At 29.4% G+C, this 21369-nt stretch overlaps 3 protein-coding genes across 4 annotated transcripts; 1 reads left to right on the forward strand and 2 right to left on the reverse strand.

Annotated features, from left to right (window-relative positions):
* Positions 1–814: 814 nt before the first annotated feature.
* Positions 815–5800, reverse strand: LOC100643436 (cofilin/actin-depolymerizing factor homolog). The gene is made up of 3 exons (XM_012319407.3): positions 5643–5800; positions 1534–1776; positions 815–1447 (listed from the first exon to the last, which is right to left on the reverse strand). Exons 1-3 carry the CDS (start codon positions 5643–5645, stop codon positions 1247–1249), a joined length of 447 nt encoding a protein of 148 aa, XP_012174797.1. The 5' UTR covers positions 5646–5800; the 3' UTR covers positions 815–1246.
* A 1435-nt stretch (positions 5801–7235) lies between these two features.
* On the reverse strand, positions 7236–11750 carry LOC100652308 (RNA polymerase-associated protein Rtf1). Its single transcript, XM_012319411.3, has 7 exons — positions 11522–11750; positions 10871–11129; positions 10378–10782; positions 10068–10308; positions 9262–9988; positions 8909–9176; positions 7236–8806 (listed from the first exon to the last, which is right to left on the reverse strand). The coding sequence occupies exons 1-7, from the start codon at positions 11600–11602 to the stop codon at positions 8700–8702; spliced, it is 2088 nt and encodes a 695-aa protein (XP_012174801.2). The 5' UTR covers positions 11603–11750; the 3' UTR covers positions 7236–8699.
* A 512-nt stretch (positions 11751–12262) lies between these two features.
* Positions 12263–21210, forward strand: LOC100642278. Of its 2 annotated transcripts, XM_003393756.4 has the most exons (15): positions 12263–12982; positions 13059–13212; positions 13802–14430; positions 14509–14685; positions 14770–15131; positions 15209–15475; positions 15546–15893; positions 15975–16218; positions 16344–16555; positions 16640–16778; positions 16845–17101; positions 17167–17329; positions 17410–17582; positions 17675–17726; positions 18620–21210. In XM_003393756.4, exons 1-14 carry the CDS (start codon positions 12479–12481, stop codon positions 17691–17693), a joined length of 3648 nt encoding a protein of 1215 aa, XP_003393804.1. In that variant the 5' UTR covers positions 12263–12478; the 3' UTR covers positions 17694–17726; positions 18620–21210. The 2 variants fall into 2 exon arrangements, with proteins under 2 accessions (XP_003393804.1, XP_012174811.1); XM_012319421.3 differs by lacking the exon at positions 17675–17726.
* Positions 21211–21369: the final 159 nt, after the last annotated feature.

A 21369-nucleotide genomic window follows, 5' to 3' on the forward strand; every position in this document is an offset into this window, starting at 1 on the left:
TATAAGCTGCGCTCACTACTTTATAGAACAGGAAAAAAAACACGTAAATATTTCTCCGATTTTAATATGTATATTTAAAAAATAGTTTTTAGAAACAATAATTCAAAATTCAATTTGATTGACTATTACAAATGTGATATTGTTATAACATACTCTGTAACTAAAAAATAAATCTCCTACATAGAAAAGTGATAAATCCGGAACACTTATTTTTTAATTAAGCATTTAAGGAACTATTATGTTATATAAAGCCCTTATATGTATTTATTTACTATACCAATATACAGAAAAAAAAAAAAACGCTTTACGTTCCAACACCAAACTTCAAGGTCGGCAGATTAAAAAGTTGATAATTTACTTTCGCATGACTAATAAATATCAAAGTTAAAAACATTGGATCTTTTTGTTTGTATTTTTCTTGTAAATATATATAACATACATGAAAAAATTAATAAATTTTCCTATACTTTCACATCAAATTGTATAATGCAACATACTCAAAAATAAGAACTGATATATATATATTACTTACAAAATTTTAATAACTAAAAATAATGAATTTAATTATATAATCCAGAGATTATAATGATCACGTGGTATATCAAATTATTTAAGACACAAACTTTTTACATTCCAATTCAATATAAAGAATTATAGAAAATAATAGAAGCAAATTTTATTTCATATATAAAACGATGAATGACTTATCATATACAAACGATATTACACTAATTACCTTTACTTTTATAACAAACCAAACAATTGACACAACATTAGGAAAACATGGGACTTACTAACGGGATTTCACGAGAAGTCATTATGAAATGAATTTAATTTAAACATTATACAGCCGATGACAAAAGTGTAATGTTTTCATTCTTACTGCCTGACTGGTTGTAAACTGTTATTCTTTTACAATTATCTTATAATTATAATAATAGTATAATATTAATATTATATCAGACAGATTCACACAACGTTCGCAGTATGAAAAGTGTTTTTTTCTTTATATTTTTTTTTGTTCCTTTTACGTTCCTTTCTGCTAATGTTTACGCTCCCCAATGACTAATACATGTAGCACAAATACTTAGTAATCGTTTTCGTTTAAACGTGAAAAATGTGTAAAAACGTGAACGTTTAATGCGACGACGGTACAGAGCATTATTTTGGGGAAGGGATTTTGCGTACTGTTTTTCACTTGATTTCTCTCAATAATATTAATAATTTTGGATTTGCTGAAATACTCCTAATTCCTGTCAGTGGCTCGGAGCTTTTCTTCAACAGCTTCTTCAGAAGCCTCTGAAAGGTCTGTTGCCTGTATATACTTTTGCACACCAACTAAGGATTTTTTCAAAGCATCAAAAGAACTGGAGTACAACATCTTCTTCTTAACTTTGGCCGTGTCAGGACACCACGACATCAAGAACAATTTTTGTTTCTTGGAAGCCTGAAAAATAATAAAACCAATTGAATAATCTCTATTTTCGACTAATAATTTTCAATCCGTTACCATTTATATATTAAGAATACTACCTCAGAAGTACCCTGACATTGATGAGTGTATTCAAAATCGAAGAGGCCATAGCGACATTCTCCGCTACCACATTTCTGCAAATCTTCAAGGAAGGCGTCGTAAGCTGCGTCGCGAGGTCCGATGACTTCAACATCAATTTGCTTTTCGTCCTTAATGTAAAAGATTACATATCGATGCTTTTTGTCTTTTTTAATCTCCTCGTACGTTGTCTTACAAACATCGGCCACTGTTACTCCAGATGCCTAAATAAACAAACAAACAAGAAACAAACAATTTTTAATATTTAACATTTCATTACTTGTTTCTCACAACATATTTACATAACACATTTTCTTTTTTCAAAAATTAGGATTGATAATTAAAGTAACTGATTATTCACAGATAGAAAATTTATCAAAAATTCTAAGTAATATATAATCTTCAATATCGTATAAACGAATCAGGTGTAATATGAAGTCACAAGGTTGCATACAAGAGACCGATAAAAAAATTTGTTTATAAGATTGAATCATACTCGTTGAAATTGATATCGGTGACAAGAAACCTGTAAGACTTTTTACGACTTATGACATGTATTTCTACTGTGTACATAACAATATGAAATTTCATTCGAATTCTGAAGTTTGTGAAATTCTTTCTTTTAAATATTCCAATTGTAATTGAAATATTCATAATTAAAAATTAATGGAAATTAATAATGCATTCGCTATGCGTTCCGTCTATTACAAGCTATCGCTGATTTATCATCCAACAACCTCCCACCTAACTCTACCACATCATTCCTTTAGATAAGTAATATTTTTTCCTTCAGCATTAGTGCGAACATAGATTACGAGCGTCGGACATCTTTCTGCATTTGCGATGTTATGACGAAGTGGTTGACTGACGATGAGATTGTGCCAGTATCGGTACTATCAGTATTACGCACGTCATGTTAGTCTGGCCGTTTAAGCTTATTTCGCGGACAAACGTAGGGGACGTACCGAAATAAAGTCTTCCCACGCACGAATTCGATGCTAAAAGAGATCCGACGTCCATTTCTAAAGTTATCCCTTGCTCTCGGGCACGTGCCACACGGTACGGAGGTCCGTCCGACTGCATGTTTCTTCCACTCTGTGGAAATTTGTGAAATACGACCATAACATGACACCCGGATAGAGATTCTGACGAAGACAGCAGAATAGGGAAAAGTGGGAAGGAAGGAGAGAGGGAGAGCAGAAAGAGAGGTAACGTCACAGATGGGCGACATGCACAGAGTAAAAAGTTCGAAGTGGGATAAGTTATTTTTGAAACAGCCTTTCGTCTAGGATCAGCGCTTTCAATTTAATAGTCTATCTATCCGTAATTGTGAAAAAAATCTTTGGTTATCTTGCAATGAATGCAGGGAATCGTGACAAAATAAACAGTTTCACGGGTATAAACAAGAAATTGCAAGATCGCTAAAATTAGTCGGGTAAAACGTAATTCGATATTTGAAGATAAAACAGACACTTTGCCAGATCAACTATGTAGTTCCTACGTACCTGCTAAAACGTTGTTATTCACTAAAATAAACAATCTTGACTATGCAGAATGACGATTCAACTAAATTTATTTCATATTATTATTTATAACGATTACTATACACGTGGAAGTCATTAATAATCAAATAGAAATAAAAATATATATAAGAAATAATGTAAAATTAATTCGCCTCTTCCGATTAGTGACCACGTTTCATTGTAAATACATCCTTTACGAATGGTTAAAGCTTTTGTCTATTTCGGCATAATGAACATAAGGGTCGAATGGGGTGCAAAAGGGTTCGACGAAAAGTGTAACGTGGTTGGAGGATAGCCAGTGGATGGAGGATGCAATTCCTCGGTCGATATTCTGGCACGACAGGGGATGCCGGTTAGGGCCAGACTTGGCTCCCTCTAGGGCGTTGTTGTAAACGTCTCTTGTGTGTGGCACAAGGTCAAACGGAAGATGATTCACCGATGAGGAGCGACATGGTCGATTGTTTAACTGCTGAGTATACTAATCATTTACATGTACAACTTTATATTATTTAATGATTTAACGGTACTAAAAGGACAGTAAATATTCAATCCTTACTACAAAAAATGTAGGATATCACTCGAAGACGTGTAAATTGTATAAAATCTGTCGACAAATCTGATTCGTTTACATGTTTAAATCCAGCCATCTTCACTCGCTTTAGATTCTAATTACCCCAATTCCCTTGATTTCTAATGGTAGGCGTTTTCTTCACGAGGATCTCAAATGCATGATGAAAAGTGCAATGAAATAAATTAATTAAAGAAGATTAATAGCTACATTTTAAATGGTAATACGAAAGAGAAAAGGTTAGACGATTATGAATAAGGAATACCAAGTAAAATTAATCATCGCATTGCTAAGGATAATCAGCTTATTCATCACGTTTATGAAGGCGTCAGTGAACTTTGAGAGTCACTGGCCTGCAAGAACCGACCTCCTTACGGGCTCATTGAATTTTTCCCTCTCTACCAGAACTCTTGTAGTTCACTGTCATCCTCGAAGCAAAAGAGTGGGAGAGGGTTAGTTTCGCAAGGAAACTCAGCTCTTCATTACCAAGGATACAGCGTCTATCGGTAGCTAGCATAAATATTTAAAATGTATTCGGAGAACGGTAGTTACTACTTGTGCCAGTTTCACATGGTTAATTTTCTGTCGCCAATTTGCCGGAAACGGAACGCGACTACTTAATGAATTCTTCCGGAACTTCGATAGATGCATCGCACACATGACTAATCGTTCTATGAACATGAATCTTTAATTGCTAAAGAAAGCTTAAAGATATTTGAAAAAAAACACTGACAGTTTTATTAACTGCGACTTTCACAACAGCTTTCATATATGGAATATAATTGCAATTAATAAATAATACTTTATTTGAACGAAAATACCAAAATGAAACTATTCTACAATATGAGAAGCTTATCTTTATATAAGTCATGGATTGCACATTTCGTTCCTATGTGTTTAATTCACGCTCGTAGAAATACGAAATTTACATTGCATACAATTTTTATGGGAATGCTCATTTTTGCAAACGTGTAGTAACAGAGTACAATAAACAAAATGAGATAACGTGGATTCAAAATTAAACAGTTAAAATATATACACCGATGCAAGTGAGAATAGACGGTTGCTGATCGATAATAAGTTCAATATTTCGACATCACACGAGAAAATTGGTACAAATTTTCAATCTGGCATAACCTATTTGTTACATAAATTTTTGGCAATTACGACAAAATTCAGGAAATGTTTGAACTGAGGGCGAAATTACATGCCGATAACAATACTTAAATATATTTTATAGCGTTCAATAAGATCGATGTCAAATATACGGGAACAGAAAGGAACAAGTCCTATGATCGGCACTATTAAAATTAAGCAAAAAAAAAAAAGTTATTTTTGCGTTTTTGTTATATTTTGTTTTGATCGAAGAAATTATAATAGTCTAAAATATTTTATCAGTTTACATAAAACTGAAGCATGTGATAAAAAAAAATAAGACTAACCATCAAAAATGCTACATTAGCGGGAAAACATCTTTCTACTAAAGGAGCAAACAATTCTTCGTTTCTTGTAATTAAACACAACTGAAAAGGAATTCACGGAGACGATTGCCATGCGACAAACGTTACAACACAACCGCGAGCTTTTACTCATCAATGATATACGATCATTTTTCCGTCACCGATCACAGTTGGTCTTCGAGTGTTTGACTATCGTATCGTGAAACTGGAAATGAATCATCCGTTTCCTGGAAGCAAGGAATCGCGATTGGCACATAAAAATGCACCTACGTAAGAGATTTTAATTATGTTTGGTTTGTTGTTAGAGGTATGAAAATCGATCGCACAAACGATTTCGAACAAATAATTGAGACTAAATGATATCGGTTGATTGGTATGGCCAAAAGAAGAAAGCAGTTGTTCTCGCGGCGTATTGCCGGGACAGAAATGGCGACCGGCGCGTCTGCTTCGGCCATAACCACAAAGTAAGTCATGTACCGGTTTCCGAAGGATCGCTGACATTTTTTGGAAGTTGGATATATGCACAGTATGATATTTACCATTTCGTGATGTAGTAGCCGGTGAGAAGAATCACGTAAACAAGCACTTTTAACCTACACTTTCACGAGAGCCTCGGTCTGGTGGAACTGGATAGGCGCAGTGTCCAGTCGCGGGGGTCGCGGCTCACGAACGAACGGGAAGGGAGGCTCCTCTCTTAGCTAGCTTTCTGCGAATCCTGTATCCCTACGCCTGCGCGCGCGCACTCTGATTAACTTTGTCTTGATTGGCCGATCACTGGTTAACAAAAATTCATAATTGATTAGACCGATACCTTTTTTATGAAAATTGATTAACAAATCGTATATTTCGAGCAGTCTATCCTTTTCCATGGTAAATCAACGAATTAAATACATACAAGCGTATACTTTGTTTTGGAACCGGTAGGATTGTTCCAGTGCGCAAGCGTTGAGTGATGCGGTCATGCCGGTCGTTTATATAGCATTCCATTTTGTCTAGAAAACGATTTTTTCTCGGACTATCTTATGGATAAGAACAATTGATAAGTTCTTTGGTGTCGTAGAACAATTATACAGACCATCTAAGGACCTATAATAGGTAATCTGTGGAAAATAATCATCGATGTGACCTGCCGGTCATACCAACCAATCATAGTATGGGACGTGGGGAAATTACCTTATATGGGCAGCGGCATGCAAGCGATCGCATATAGACGTCGCGCGTCGTTCTGTGCGCATGCCGCTTGCTTTGCGTGCGCACGACGCGCAATGTAGTTGACAGTTTCAAAACACTTCGAACCGTATAGCACATCAATTTGCCGATAACCTCGGGTAATTATCGGTAAAAATTAAATCAACATAATGAATTTTTCTGTTAAAAATATTACTAACATAAGAAAAATATATTATCTCTTTTAAATTAAGTAAACCAGATTTGATAAGGATGCTTCAAGTAATGTATATGGCAGATATATTAATGTAATGTTATATTTATGTTTAAGAAATGACATTATGATTATTTGAAGCACAGAAATTAATAAATTATGATATTGACATAAATATACTTTTCTTAGATAGTATATATGTCTTGATACACCAAAAATACAATTAAATACTATATGAAGTATCTGGTTGAAGAAATGTAAGTACATTTATACATATACATGTATGTTATTACAATATTGTTGCCAATCATACAGTTTAAAAGCATATGAAATACATTTAAGGATTGTTTTTGATATAATTAAAAAGTCTTAGATTATTATAATTTATAATACATAATATAATTAAAATAATAAACAAGATTACGGTATATAAACATAACAAATTATAAATAAAGGAATACTGAAGCAGTCTATATTGAATTAAACATTTCATATAGAGATAATTGAAATATATCTTAATTTAGTCTAGTCATTAATCATATATAAAAGTTTAATTTATAACTTATTGTGTCTAATATAAAAACTGAGTATTTTTTTATGAACATAGTATCTCAGTTTAATTCTTAATATATTTTTGGGTAAGCAAACATAAGTTTTTAAAATTTGTTCTACTTAACACACAATTTAAGTAAGTTGTGATTGTTTCTGAAAATGTAAATTGTATCATTTTCCTTACATAAATAAAAATAAGAATTTTTCTAAAATTTTTTAATAGTACTGTTTAGGTACATATATGTACAATTTTGGCAGATTTTTTGATAAAAGCAAACATGCTCTGTTTGGATAGTAATGATTCTAATTAATACTTGATATTCATATATGTTATAGTTTATCAGGTTATATAACTATTTTTGAATTTTATAAATTATATTAAATAATTTTTGACATCTTGGATAAATAAAATTTTGTATAGTAACATTTATTTTGAAATAAATACATGAAATATAAAAATTTGTCCCTTAAAATTAGTTATCTTTCAATTAATCTATTTCCTTAATTAATAGTGCATAATTACAAAAAAATGGATATTTTTTAACACAAAGTATCAAATTTTTATTTATTCAAGATATCAACTTTATGATTATGTCTAACGAGCAATATTATGGACAGAAGATGCAGCAAGATACCTAATCATTCTAGTATCAATAAAAATCATATTATACGATAATACATTTGTTATGTATCTATCAAATTTAATAGATTAAAGTTAACAATAATCAGATTAACTAGACATAAGAAAAGTATACATCTAAAAATATTCTTTTATCCTTATTTCGTACAGAAATATATATATATATATATATGTATATATATAAGAATTTAGTAATTTAAATTATTTGAATTGTTTAGAGAATATTTACAAATTTTTGTAGTAAACCATATTTTGAAGCTTGTGTAGCCAAATTATATTGGCAGTAGTTTGCAGTTTCAGTATTAGAACACTGCAGAGAATAAAAAAATATCTATACGTATGATAGTCTTCATAATGTTCTCATATAAAGCAATTGATCATCATAAACATAATTAGAAACCAATTCAAATTCGTATAAATTTTTTTATCACCAGGTGGTCGCTTATTAATGTTTATTTTAACATACAGAACATAGGAAAATGTCACATATTAATATACGCAAATCATGATTGATATATTTATGACCCATAACGATTTTTGTTATTAAAATTATCTATTCAATATTTGTATTAGAAAATTATTGATTATTAATTTTCAATATTGAATTTATTTCCTCTCTAAAAGAGAACGAGTCAATTTACTTTAGTTAAAAGGTAAAAAATGATTTATTATTGAGAGAGGAAAACAAATGCAATTATGAGGTCTTTAAATGATTCAAATTGTAATACTCTTTTGTTAAGTACTTATTAATAATATTTAAAAAAAAAATATTTTAACGAACAATGAAATGCATTCTTTAGTAAAGAATACAATAATTATGTCTTTCTAAATAGAATAATATGGTAGAAACCATCTATATTCTTTCTATAAAAAAGGAATCATTATTTATAACAAAAAAATAATGTTATACGAGAACTATACATAAGCTAGTTTCTCAGTCAACTGTTACAAAACTTCATCCTTGTTTTCAGAATTTATCAGATCATCAAGGACTCATTTTTTACTTCTAAAGCTAATAAAACGTTAGATTAGTCCTCGTTTTTTCTTATAATCTTCCAAATTTAAAGATCGTCGAGGTCCAGTATCTTTGATATTATTAATAGGTTTCGGCAATACACTAACGGGATTATCTAAAAAAAAAAGCAGAAATAACACGTACTTATATTTTACACTAAACTACCTTAAATTTTTACTGACAAAAAGACATAAAACGAATCTTTTGTAGGACTTACTTGGAATTGGTACCTCTAAGTCTATTGTGATATCAAAATCGTGAGCATTAAATAAATCTTCAGTACTTTGTTTCTTCTTCGTTTCTTGACTATTTTCTTTTTCGTTAGATACTGCTACTACTTCAGTTTGTTGAGGACTCGCTTTATCATTTACTAGAGCGGTAGATGATATTTCTTCATCTTCTGGTTTAAAAACCATTCTTGGTTTAGTACTTCTCCTAGTGAATGGATCATCAACTTTTCTACCTTTATTGGCTTTAATTTCTTCCTATTATATAAAAAATACATACTAGATTAATAAAATTATCATACCTTAATAATTTTATATTCTACAATTTGTGTTATTAATTTACCATGATTGCTTTTTCGGCTTCTTCAACATTCTTTTTTCGGTTACGATCATTAATGTAAGATATGCTAGATATTGTTGCAGTGCGCATTTTATCAAGTTCGGAAGCACGTTCTTCAAGTTCACTCAATTCTTGGTTAAGCCGACTGGCAGTTTCGTCATCCCCTCTACAATTAGCTGCATCTCTTTCACGCATAAGTTGCGCTTTTTTCATTGCATAGTTATATGGAGTTTGTTTAAATCTTTCCTTTTCTCGCACTATTTTTTCTATATCTTCTTCTTTGAATTCGTATACTAAAGCTTCTTTAATGTCTTTTAATTTTTGTTCAACTTCTTCAAAAGTTGGCATTGATATTCCTTGCAAAGCACAAGTTTCTTTCCATTTGAAAAATTCAGATTCAGTAAACTCTTGGTTTGACACAAACTCTAATCTAAACACCCGTTCTTGAGCTCCATGTCTTAGTTTCAATCCTTTATTTGTTCTAGTTCCACCAAGTTGATAGATTTTTCCTGTTTCACAAACACCACTAATTTCAGCTACCCTATATACTGGTTTTCCATTATTGTTTCCAATGCCAATCCTAACAAAACAACCTTGCACCACTCTATCAAAGAAAGGTAGATGTACAAATCTTTCCATTTTATGACGAGATAATCTAATTTTGTTGAGATCTTCCTTGGTACTGACATATATTGGTTTCTTCGGTTTGGCTTTATTACTGGTAATAGATCTGTAAAGTAATACATTTGATTATTAATATCATTAACCTTCAACTAATGCTTTTGAAAAAAAGATTTAGTGTCACCAACTTCTTATCAGTATCAGAATCAGTATCTCTACTGTCACTTGAAGATGATCTGCGATGAGACGATGGTTTAGTAGTTTCTTCTTCTTCACCACTATCTGATGAACCACTATCATCAGAATAAATATCAGATGCTTTAAGTTTTGTTTTGTTTGCTCCTCCTTTATGGTCATCTTCTAATTCTTCTTCTTCAATATCCTTTGATTGCTGTTGCTGCTGTTCTATCCTTTGTTTTTCTTTCTCCTCTAAATAAGAAAAGAGAAATGAAGTATATCTAAATTTAATAAACAATAATTTTTTATTTAATATTTTACCTCTTTCTTTTTTCTCTTCTCGTCTTGCTTTTAGAAGAGACATTGCATGGAACTTTTTATCTTGTTTTTCTTCTATTGTCTTTTTACGATCTTTGCTTCGTTCTTTAGGATCTGGGGCTCTGTCAACTTTCTTTTCCTCTGCACTCTTTTCTTTCTTCCTTGATTCTTTTTGTTTTTTTAATTCTTGTTTTTTAGCCATTCTCAATTTTTTTTCAATCTCAAATCTTGTTTTCATGATTTCACGCTGTTCAATACGTTTAAAAATTTCTTGTTCACGTTCTTTTTCTGTCATTTGGGCAAGTCTTGCTTGATCCTCAGCATCTCCCATTAATTTATCATCATAACCATCGTTAAATTCTTCTTGGCTAGAGTCAGAAACACTGGCATCCGAATCTGAAACCTCACCTGAAAATATAAAGTTATTCTATAATGCTATGGAATTATAAAATAATTTTACAAAATATTAATATAGGTGCTGATTTCAGCTAATTACCTTCTTCTGGTTCAGAGACCTTTTCGGGCTCTATTTCACTAGCACTTTCTTCACTACTAGACTTTGTCATTTTACGTTTACTTCTTTTAGTTGGCACTTTCTTCTTTTTATTTTTACCAGTTTTTGCACCCCAATCATCATCTGAATCTGATGTGTCTGAATCATGTTTATTATCTTTTCTAGTAGTGCTAGTTTCTTCATTAGACTGAGAATCATCTTGGGCTTTGCCTTTCTTTTTTTTGGCGAGAGATAATAAGTCCTGATTCAAATATACACACACACACATATATATATATATAAGTTCAAAATTAGAATTCAATTGTTTTTAATAAAAAGAATAATTTGTTAAATATATGACATACAAAATATTTATGATTACTATACAAACTAGAATGTATATACATTCTTTCCTATTTAAGCTTAAAATAGTGTAAATTTTTATAAATTAAAAATGAACTATTTGAGTGACTAACAGGTTATGTAAAGTAAATTTTGCTTGTATATTCTTTTCATAATATGTCTCAAAGGTACAGAAGGTATTTTAAGATAGTATATATTACTATTAAACTTGATTTGATCAATCAAGTTAACTATATGTGTAAAACAGAAGATATACAATATGAGATTTTTATGTAAGGTTATATCATTTACATTATCCAAGTCCGAGCCACTTTCTGATGCACTGCCACTACTATCAGAATCTATAAGAGCTTGATTCTTCCTTTTTGGCATTATCACGAAAATATGCAAATGGAGATCGTGAAAATTGCACGCCCTCCTAACAAGGATAAATCTAACGTCATGCAAGATACAATAAACTAGGAAGACCGCGTAGAACCAAAGACGTTAAACATTAACACTGATATAGTAGCGTATAGTGTATAGCACGCAGCACACCATTTCATCAACCTGGTTTTATACCGAACCAATAATATTATGCCATATCGTATGGAATTACTATACATTATTTATTTATACACAGAAATAAAGTATCGCTATCATAATATTTCTCTTATATAATATTTTTATATTTTTATATTTTTATAAATCTCTGTAATGATTTCGAAGATGGCATAATTTTTTTGTATAGTCAATTGGAAATTTGAACGGGGTTGTTATCCTTGGAGTACTAAAACACATTGTTCATGCCCGCGTAATTATACTTTAAACATTTAAAATAAATTAAAACTTCCAAATAATTAAATCTTAATAAATTAATCAGTTTTGAATAATTTAAAAAAAATGTTATGAATAAATGTAATTTTTACTTAATTAATTAATTAATTATTTTATACTGCTTACAATTCATACGTACCGCGCTAAAACTTCCACTACAAGAATTCACATAATAGTTTCATTTTGGTAACATTTCCTTCCGTACATTGGTAATTATGAATGTTGACACTTTTTGCCGTCAATGGCGTATAATAGATGCACCTGTGTCGATGTGTCAGAAAAATTTTATACTATATTGGATTTTATATGACGTTACAGTCAAGCAGTGAGATGTAATTATAGGAGTGGCATTTATAAATTAATTGTAATAGATAGTAGTGTCGTAGAGAACGTGACCATTCTAATTACGGATGTTTAAAACTGGAATGTTCAATGGCTGTGAATATGGAAGTAGAAAAGAACACATCCAAAGAGGTTGACACTCAACTTTCGGCAAACAATTCAATGGAATTTAATGACGATATTCAAAAAGACAACGAAAATATTAAAGATGTCGAAGATTCATTGTCTTCCCTTAAAAATATAACGATTGATAGCGAGAAACGTGATGATACTATTATATACGCACAATTTGAAAATTCTCAAATTTACGCGAAAAATTTAGGAGATAACCTAGTGTCCACAAATGAAGAGGAAGAAGAAAAAAGCGATGAAGATAAGGAAAAGGAATTATTACAAGATGAGAAGGTTCTAAAAGATGATTGTAAGACTGAACAAGTAGAAGTAACATCAGAAAACTCTACTGATGGTTATGTATCTCAAGCTCCATTAGCTTTCACAATTGATTTTGGCAATAAGGAAATTGATACAACTAAATATCAAAATTTATTTGAAAGATATAATGCTAGACATAAAAGAAATTTGTCTACATCAAAGGTAAGTATATTCTGTATAAAAACATATAAAAAATTAAAGTTTCTTAAAATATGCATAAAGTAAATTCAATTTTTAGGTAGAAATAAATACAAAAAAGCCTGGCGCTTTAGTTTCTTCAAACTTAATGCAAAAACAAAAAGTTTCTAGTACACATTCTGAAGGCTATTTCAGTAGTGAGGATGACACAAAGCGAAAAACAGATCAATTATCAGAGAAACTGAAACAATTAGGTAATTTCATTATGTTAAAGTCATATTTAAATGTTGGAAAATTAAATTTGTAGCAAGCTTTATAAATTTTATCTTTGAAAAATGTTTTTTTAATATAATATATGGTAATAATTGTAAAAATGAGTAATTAATTTTCTTTACAAATATACATTTTATGCTTTAATAATAATATATAGGGGAGTATCATTAATTATTAGCATAATTTAATTATTTTGTATAATATAAACATGTATTTATTATATAATGTCTGAAGTGTTTAAATTTTTATCATGATTGGAAAACAGTTCCTTTTGAATAGCAAACTGAATATAATGGAAGACTATATTTGTAATGTATGAGTCATGATGAAGTCATCTTTACTATGCTTTTTAATATTCTTCTCAGGTACTTTCGATATTTTCACAGTATATAGGCTGGCAACATTAATGATTATAATATCACATATGATATTAAAACATTATATTATATTAGATTAAAAGATTTTAGTTATCTATAATATTAATATTGTTTTTTATATTTTTACTGTTTCACAGTTGTAATATATTACTGAGTTTTATATTTTTTTGTAATTATATCACCTTATTTTTAGGTTCAAAATCATTCTTAAAACCGTCACATGCTTTAAAAAAGTCTGAATCTAATGTAAAAGTATCTAATTTTCAAAATAAACAAGATACAATGAGTAAATCTTTTGAACAGTCAAAACAACCTAAACTTCCTTATAAGAATCTCTCACTGGAACTTGGTTATACAGAGAAAACAAATGCAACATCATATTGGGTACCACAAAAGTCTGCTACTATAAATGATTTAAGTAGAATTCAAGTAAACAATTATGATGATGATGCTGAAAAATTATATACAAAGAATATTGATCAAGATGATGAATATGAACATTCATCTGACAATGTATCTGAAAAAGTGTCTAACATAAATTATGTTAGAAATAAAACCATAAGCGTTAAGGGATCCAATTTATCTAGTGTCAGCTATACAATGGAAGTAAACCCAGATGATCTAGCTGAAACAGATATAGATGTTTTCAATGTTAGTAACGTTGATGGAGGATCAGATGAAGCAGTTAGTGAAGCAGGAACATATACAATTCACAAAGATTATACAGATGAAGAAAAAGCAAGAATGGATATTGATAAGATATTTAGTGTTGGTGTTTTAACTGAAGAAGACAGCAATGAAGCATGTATTCATAGTTTTAAAGTATGTCAATTATACATTGTTTATTATAATTATGATAATTGTTCTTTGATAGTATATCAAATATTTTTTATTTTAAAGATGAGTATTTCAAGAGATAATAACACGTGGATATCTGAATGGGCCACTCAGGTAGCAGAACATAATTCGCTACCGCCAGCAATTGGTGGGCCAACCGGTCGTACTCCTCCATTAAGTCCTTCCAAAATACCATCTCCTATTCATAGCAGATCGCAACGACTCGCTCGTAGCCGCAATGTATAAAATATTCATTAACTGTATTAATATTTAGACTGTACGTGTGATGTACATACAAGCATACATAATGATAAATATTTTTAGGAACAAAGTGACAGTAGCTTAGATGCAGAATCATATTTACGAATAAAAGAAAGAATTGGTTTAATTTCAAATCAACATATACTTATTGATTCTGGCGGAGAGTCAGACGATGATACCAGTAACAGTTATAATACACCTCCACAAAGTTCACAAAGAACACCAGTACATGGGGTTTTGGCCAGAAGAGGAAGTTTATCTGAATCTCTTTTTAGAAGAATTAATACCAACGAAAGTAGGAGAAGTATCCGCAAATATATAAGTTCAAGTAAATCAAAGACTGAAGATACAAATGCTGAATTAAGTAGTCCGTCCAAAGAGTTTACTTCCCTTCATTTAGGAAGACGAAGTAGTTCCTTGGACAGGTAAAAAATAAAGAAATCATTTATATGTAAAAAATGTAATTTAAATAATTCTTGTAACTTGATCTTTTGTAATGTAGGAGGGATTATACATCTAATACAACAGACAGTAATACGTCCAAAAGAAGTAGTACGAAATATTATCAAGATGATGAAATTAAATACTCAAATAATACAATTTTAAATCGCCTAAGACCGTCTACACCAAAATTAACAAACAGTCCAATTGTAACTCGCAAAACTGTCACTCACATTGTAAACTCTCCAGTACTGGAAAGAACCAAGCATTTGACAAAATCTTCTCCACAAGCCAAAAATATTGGGTATTTTACGTGTGTCGAAAATAGGTATGCATAAAAATTCATTTATGCATTTATATATTAATATGTATTAATTATATTGTTTTTATATTTTTAGTCCATATATGTTAAGAAAATCAAATAGTACTGCAAATTATCATGAAGGAAATGTTGGTTTTAGTACAACAACAGATAGTGTTCTCCAAAATAGTCCAAATCTTAAACGTAATTTAAATATCCAAAGATCATGTAGCAATGCAAATATTAGAAATATAAAATCACAAAGCCAGTCATCTCGTCGCAGTAGCTTTAATAGTAGTGATATTGATAGAGCATCTTTAGCAGGAAGATATCTTGCTGCTTCCGACAGTAGCAGTGAAACTGGCGAACAACAAGCAAAATCTTCATTAGGCTCAGTTTCTTCTGGAATTAAATTAAATCGAGCTTTTAGTATAAGAAGAGCAAGGTATTTAAAAAATATATACAATGAAAGTAATAAATTTAACATTGACATAATGTATTTATTATTATGCTGTACAATGTCTAGATTAAGTTGTGAATCTGATACAACTCCAAATACAACTCCTGAAGAAAGACGTAGACGAGCACAAAGTGAAGTAAAACCAACAGCTATAAATAAACAGCAAAATTATCATCGAAGTCGTACAAGTATCGTGAATGTACACAATAAAGAATCTGTAAAGAAATCAGAACCTATAAAACCAAGAGCTGCATCGATATCAAGAACTGATAGTACAAGACTTAGTATGAGAGCACCAAAATCATCTCAGGTAAATGTTTCAGATTTGTCAATGTTTTACTTTTCATATACTATATCTTAGTTCTTCTAAATTTTTAAAAATTATTGAAGTTAGATGTAATTATATAATTAGTAGTAACTTAAAATATTTTATAGCATGCCTCTACTACACAACGACCTATACAAAAAGCAACTAAAGATCAGAAGAAATCTGGTAGAAGTAATTCAACATTGACATCAAAGGAAGTAGAATTTCAAAATTGGAAAAGAAGGAAAAGCTATGATCCAATGAAAGCAGCTGCTGAAGGTAGAAAAAAATTAATAGACAATTCAAAGAAACATCACAGTACAGAAGATAGTTCGGGAAAGTACGTATATATTGAAGATATAATATCGCAAATATTTACAGAATGTAATTCTGTTCTATTCTGATTTATCCAATATATTTTTAGTCATGACAATTCTGTATTACGATCAGCAAGTTTTCATGGGACAGGTGGTGCTCTTTCATTGGCTAATGAATGGTCTGACAACGAATTAAGCATTGCTCAGAATGACAATCAAGTACCTCCACCATGCAGTCCACAATTGGTAAATATATATAAACATATTTTTTTACGAAATTTTAGAAATAATAACTAAATTTTTTATACACAGGAAAGTGATAGTGATGTAGAAACATCATATTATTTACAAACAACACAAAATGTAATGTCAGCTATGTCTGCTCGTATCACAGTCTGCCATTCACCTTTAGTAGACTCAGATAATGATAGCGATGAAGATACTAGTCATAGTTTACATAAAAGTATATCAAAAACATTACACCAACCTAGTGACACAGAGAGCAGCGACGATCGTCATCCGAATGCACAAAGTGCTATTTCAAACACTAAATATAATCGAGCATTTAGGTAAAAATTTATAAATATAATTCATGGATATTATTATTACACATATTTTAAAAATTTCTTTACAGTTTACGCAGAGCAAGATTAGACCTGCAACCAACAAAGTTACCAGGAAATATAAATAAAAATAAACCAGTTACACCAGATACTCGAAAATCTGAATCTATTTCAAACATAAGTAGGACTGACTCTGGACGTTTTAGTATGAGATCAAATAGAACTACGAATACTGTATGTATCTTTTACATAAAACATGTACGTATGTATAGTATGTAATCTTCACATAGTCTTGAGTATTTCTTTTATCATAGGGATCTAAGATAAAACCAAAAGAAACGAAGAAACCCGCCATGCCAAATGCAAGAGAAGTTGAAATGCAAAATTGGAAACGTCGTAAAAGTTATGATCCTATGAAAGCGGCAATGGAAGGGAGAAGGAAAGCAGGTTTGGTTAAGAAAAATACAAATCCCAATCTTTCTCCAAGGTAAGCAATTGTTTATCATTTTTAAATTAAAATTCATATGAAAACATTTTATTCAGTTAATGTAAGAAGTAATTATTTCACTATGTTGGTAGGACCGATAGCGATCGATAATCTAATGATAGAGACCATCGATACAAGCAAGTGGTACGGAAATGACTTGTTTGATTTTGCAATGTAGATTTTTTTAAGGGATATACTAAAAAATGTGACATTCAATGTTTTCTTTTTCATAACCTCTTAAGAAAATCCTATTGCAATAATGCTGCTTTTTTGTATTGTTTATTGTTTACATCAGTTCATCTACAATACACCATTAATATGTGAATACTATGGATATGTTATAATTTAATATAAAACTTACACGAGATATACATATATTATTTTTATTATATACATTATATAAAGTTTTAATCTTGTATACATTAGAAAAATCCATATTATTCATTGTTTACTTCATAAGATCAATTCATAATTGTTTTTTTAGTGGAAGCTGCAAAAAGTGGTTATTTTTACTAAAATAATGTTATTTGTATACAAGATTGCTAGAAAGTAAACCAATATACATACATATGTATCATTTTTATGAGTGTGCAAATCAGAAATTTCAGAATAGTTTGTTGTGGCTTATTAATGCAATACAGCTAGATTAATGTGTTATTTATTAATTTGTTTTACTTGCATGATTTAAGAAAGAACCAAGTGTATTGAAAAATTTTTATCTATGCACAATTTCTTCATATCCAATATTTCTCTCAATATTTGTTCAATATTTCAAGTATTTGTTCAAAAATTTCTGAATGAAAAAATTAAAAGAAAATGTAACTATGAAAGAATTAAATTAATGAAATTGATTATATCTATGAACTTTTATAGAAATTTCTGTGGAAATGTACAAAATTACAGTTTCTACAGTGTTTCACATTATATAGGTTATAAAGCACTAGCATGTTAAAACATTGCTGTATACAATAATATAATTTACTGGTTCTTTCTTCATATATTAGTGATAGGAAAAACACCATTTGCTTTGTTTTTAGCAATGTTGCAAGATCACGCAGTTTTCATGGATCATCAGGATTTGGAGTTAGTGATTGGAGTGATGAAGAATTGGCTATATCTGCAGATGAAGCTACACTCTATTAAAGGTCAAGTTATTAATAATATATAAATGAACGTAATAATAAAACCTCCAACTATATTAATGTATATAAAGACTAAGAAGAGAGGATCGGTTCTTACAGAATTGCTCTATGAATAGTTCTATACATTTGAAATTATATTATCTGAAGGAGAATGTTAAAAAAATCTTTTCTATATTAAAAGATTCTATTTTTTGCAACTTTTAACATTAAGAATCTATAGATCTATATGGCTATCAGTACTATTCTAAGTTGAAGTATTAATGTTCAACAAAATTGATGCATACCTGCATAATATTTATATGCCAACATTCTCATGCTTTAGTTTTTTTGTCGTAATATAAATTTTGATTTCGTGTTTAAAAGGCGAATACTCTATGGATAAAAAATTAATATGCTGAAATCCTCTGGAATTTGTGGTATGGAAAATATTGTAGTTCCAATCTTAGGGCCTAAAAATGATAAATACTAAATAGAAAAAGATCATGTATATAATTGGACCAATCACATAATGGTATAAAGATTGATATCTTTGCATTTTAGTATTCAATATGTTAACTATGTTTTATTGTATTAAGTATCCTGTTGAATTTCTAAAAAAATTTTTAGTAATATTGCGTGCTCTCTAGTTTATTATAATTAAATATCCTCTTATGTGTTATTGGAATCATTGTTACAAATACTGCTAAATTATTAGTTTCTAATAAACATAAAATTATACGTACTGCTTGAAAAATAGGAAAAGACTTCCATATATTATTAATTAATATATATAAGCTCTCTCTGTGTTTCAGTAAAAATATTGATATACATGAAAAGAAAACAATACTATTTGCTCTGAAAAGGTGCAATGAATTATTATAATTTTTACATTCGATAATTTAACAAATAATGTGATCAGAATATGCTTTAAGATAATAGTATATATCTATTAAAGTATTATGTTTTGTTATTGACTAATTTAATTGTATGCTCTTGTATATATATTAGGAAATTGTTTGAACTTATTACTGAAACAAATATATCATGCGTATTCGCTTAATAAAATTAATGCGATCAATGCACTGATATTGATCTGTATAATCTAGAAATGGTATTAAGCTCATTAATGTATATTGATAACACTGTCTAAGAAATTTTTAATATGTATTTGTTTGAAAGTTTATATCATTTGATTATGCAGCTTTATTATAAATTTACTAGCTATGTCAGATTTTTACAATATTAAAAGAAAATTAGCTTTTGCATACTTTTTTTAGTTATTATTAATTGTATTGTATTTTTACTGCATAATTTTTTTAAACAAATGTAATTTTTTTCATTTAAAATATATGTATTCTGGCATTTGAAAAAATGTCAAATTGTTCCAATTTCTCGAAAATTGCATATTGTATATTTTCATAAAAATTATGCAGTAAAACATATTAAAACTTATGATTGATTTAGAGCAAGCAAATCATTATTCAACAAAATGTAATATTTATTTTTATCGAAAATTAATATTTAAATGATTTCATTAATAATAATTGTATCTCTGCACATTATTATGATTATGATTGTTGTATATTTTATCTAATAATCTAACAAGGTGCTAATTGTATGAGATTTGTCTCATTCAGTTTCAAAATCTCACCTATCTACTCAATCATAAAATGTTAAATAATTCATAGTGCAAAAAAATATGGAGTAAATATAATTGAATTCAGCAGTACATCTTTCATATACGTATCTACGTATGTAATGACGTTAAATCTTCGTGCACGATCAACTCTTCCGAAAATGGTGCAAAATAACTTTTATGTTACGAAATTATATGTTTACATACAAATTTTTAATAACATGTTATTATAGATATGTATAGTGATGCATGTGCATAGTATCATGACATCTTGTTTTAAGACAAATATCTTCTTTCACGCATGTTCTTCCTTTAAATAAAAGTGGGCTTCCATAGTGAAGATCATTGTTATTCCACGAAACTATTATATTATTTCTTATACAAAATTAATGATCAGTCTTCTGTTATTTGATTTTATAATTCAAGGAACAAGAATAATATTTTGTTACTTCATAACTGAATAATAATTTCTCTTGTTATTAACTTTTTGGCAAATAAAAAAGATCTGTGGTAAAACTTCTCTCTTTTCGTTGTTTAGGTACATTTCATTAAAGCTGCATTTTGCTAATTTCAGTTTATAATGACTAGTTCCAGAGTATTTTGTCGACACAACACATGTATACATATATATTCGTACAATATAGCAAATATGATATATTTTTCTATAGTTATTAATCAACAATGAATATGAGTTTGATCTGATTGTTAATTATTTTGTATAATTTTTAAAATATGTATTATTTGTTTTTTGTAATGTGCGCGTTGCCCATGATGTAACAACAATAATAATTAGTAACTTAAAATGTATTATATCTTGACATGTTTGATAAGTATATAAAAATAAATACCAGAAGAATAACGTATTAATCTATTCATGAAAAGGCATTTTAATCATTTATTTTTTTATAAAGATTATTGTTAATAATTAATATAAATCTATATTTCACTTAATGGAATGGTTAATTATAAATATATATCGTCGTTTATATCTAATTTGGAAATTTAAAAACGTCGATATTACAGTATTGGC

Source organism: Bombus terrestris, chromosome 2, assembly GCF_910591885.1.
Source record: "Bombus terrestris chromosome 2, iyBomTerr1.2, whole genome shotgun sequence".
Lineage (NCBI taxonomy): Eukaryota > Metazoa > Arthropoda > Insecta > Hymenoptera > Apidae > Bombus > Bombus terrestris.

Excerpts from the sequence above, each read along its gene's own strand:
- LOC100643436 (XM_012319407.3), bottom strand. Across the intron at positions 1,448-1,533 it reads AATGTCAGGGTACTTCTGAG|GCTTCCAAGAAACAAAAATT; the intron begins GTAGTATTCTTA and ends ATTATTTTTCAG.
- LOC100652308 (XM_012319411.3), bottom strand. The coding sequence starts at position 11,602 with ATGCCAAAAAGGAAGAATCAAGCTCTTATAGATTCTGATAGTAGTGGC. Across the intron at positions 9,989-10,067 it reads GATTCTGATACTGATAAGAA|ATCTATTACCAGTAATAAAG; the intron begins GTTGGTGACACT and ends ATTACTTTACAG. Across the intron at positions 9,177-9,261 it reads AAGCCGAAAAAGCAATCATG|GAAGAAATTAAAGCCAATAA; the intron begins GTAAATTAATAA and ends TTTATATAATAG.
- LOC100642278 (XM_012319421.3), top strand. The coding sequence starts at position 12,479 with ATGGCTGTGAATATGGAAGTAGAAAAGAACACATCCAAAGAGGTTGAC. Across the intron at positions 15,476-15,545 it reads TTTACGTGTGTCGAAAATAG|TCCATATATGTTAAGAAAAT; the intron begins GTATGCATAAAA and ends TTATATTTTTAG. Across the intron at positions 16,219-16,343 it reads GAGCACCAAAATCATCTCAG|CATGCCTCTACTACACAACG; the intron begins GTAAATGTTTCA and ends AATATTTTATAG.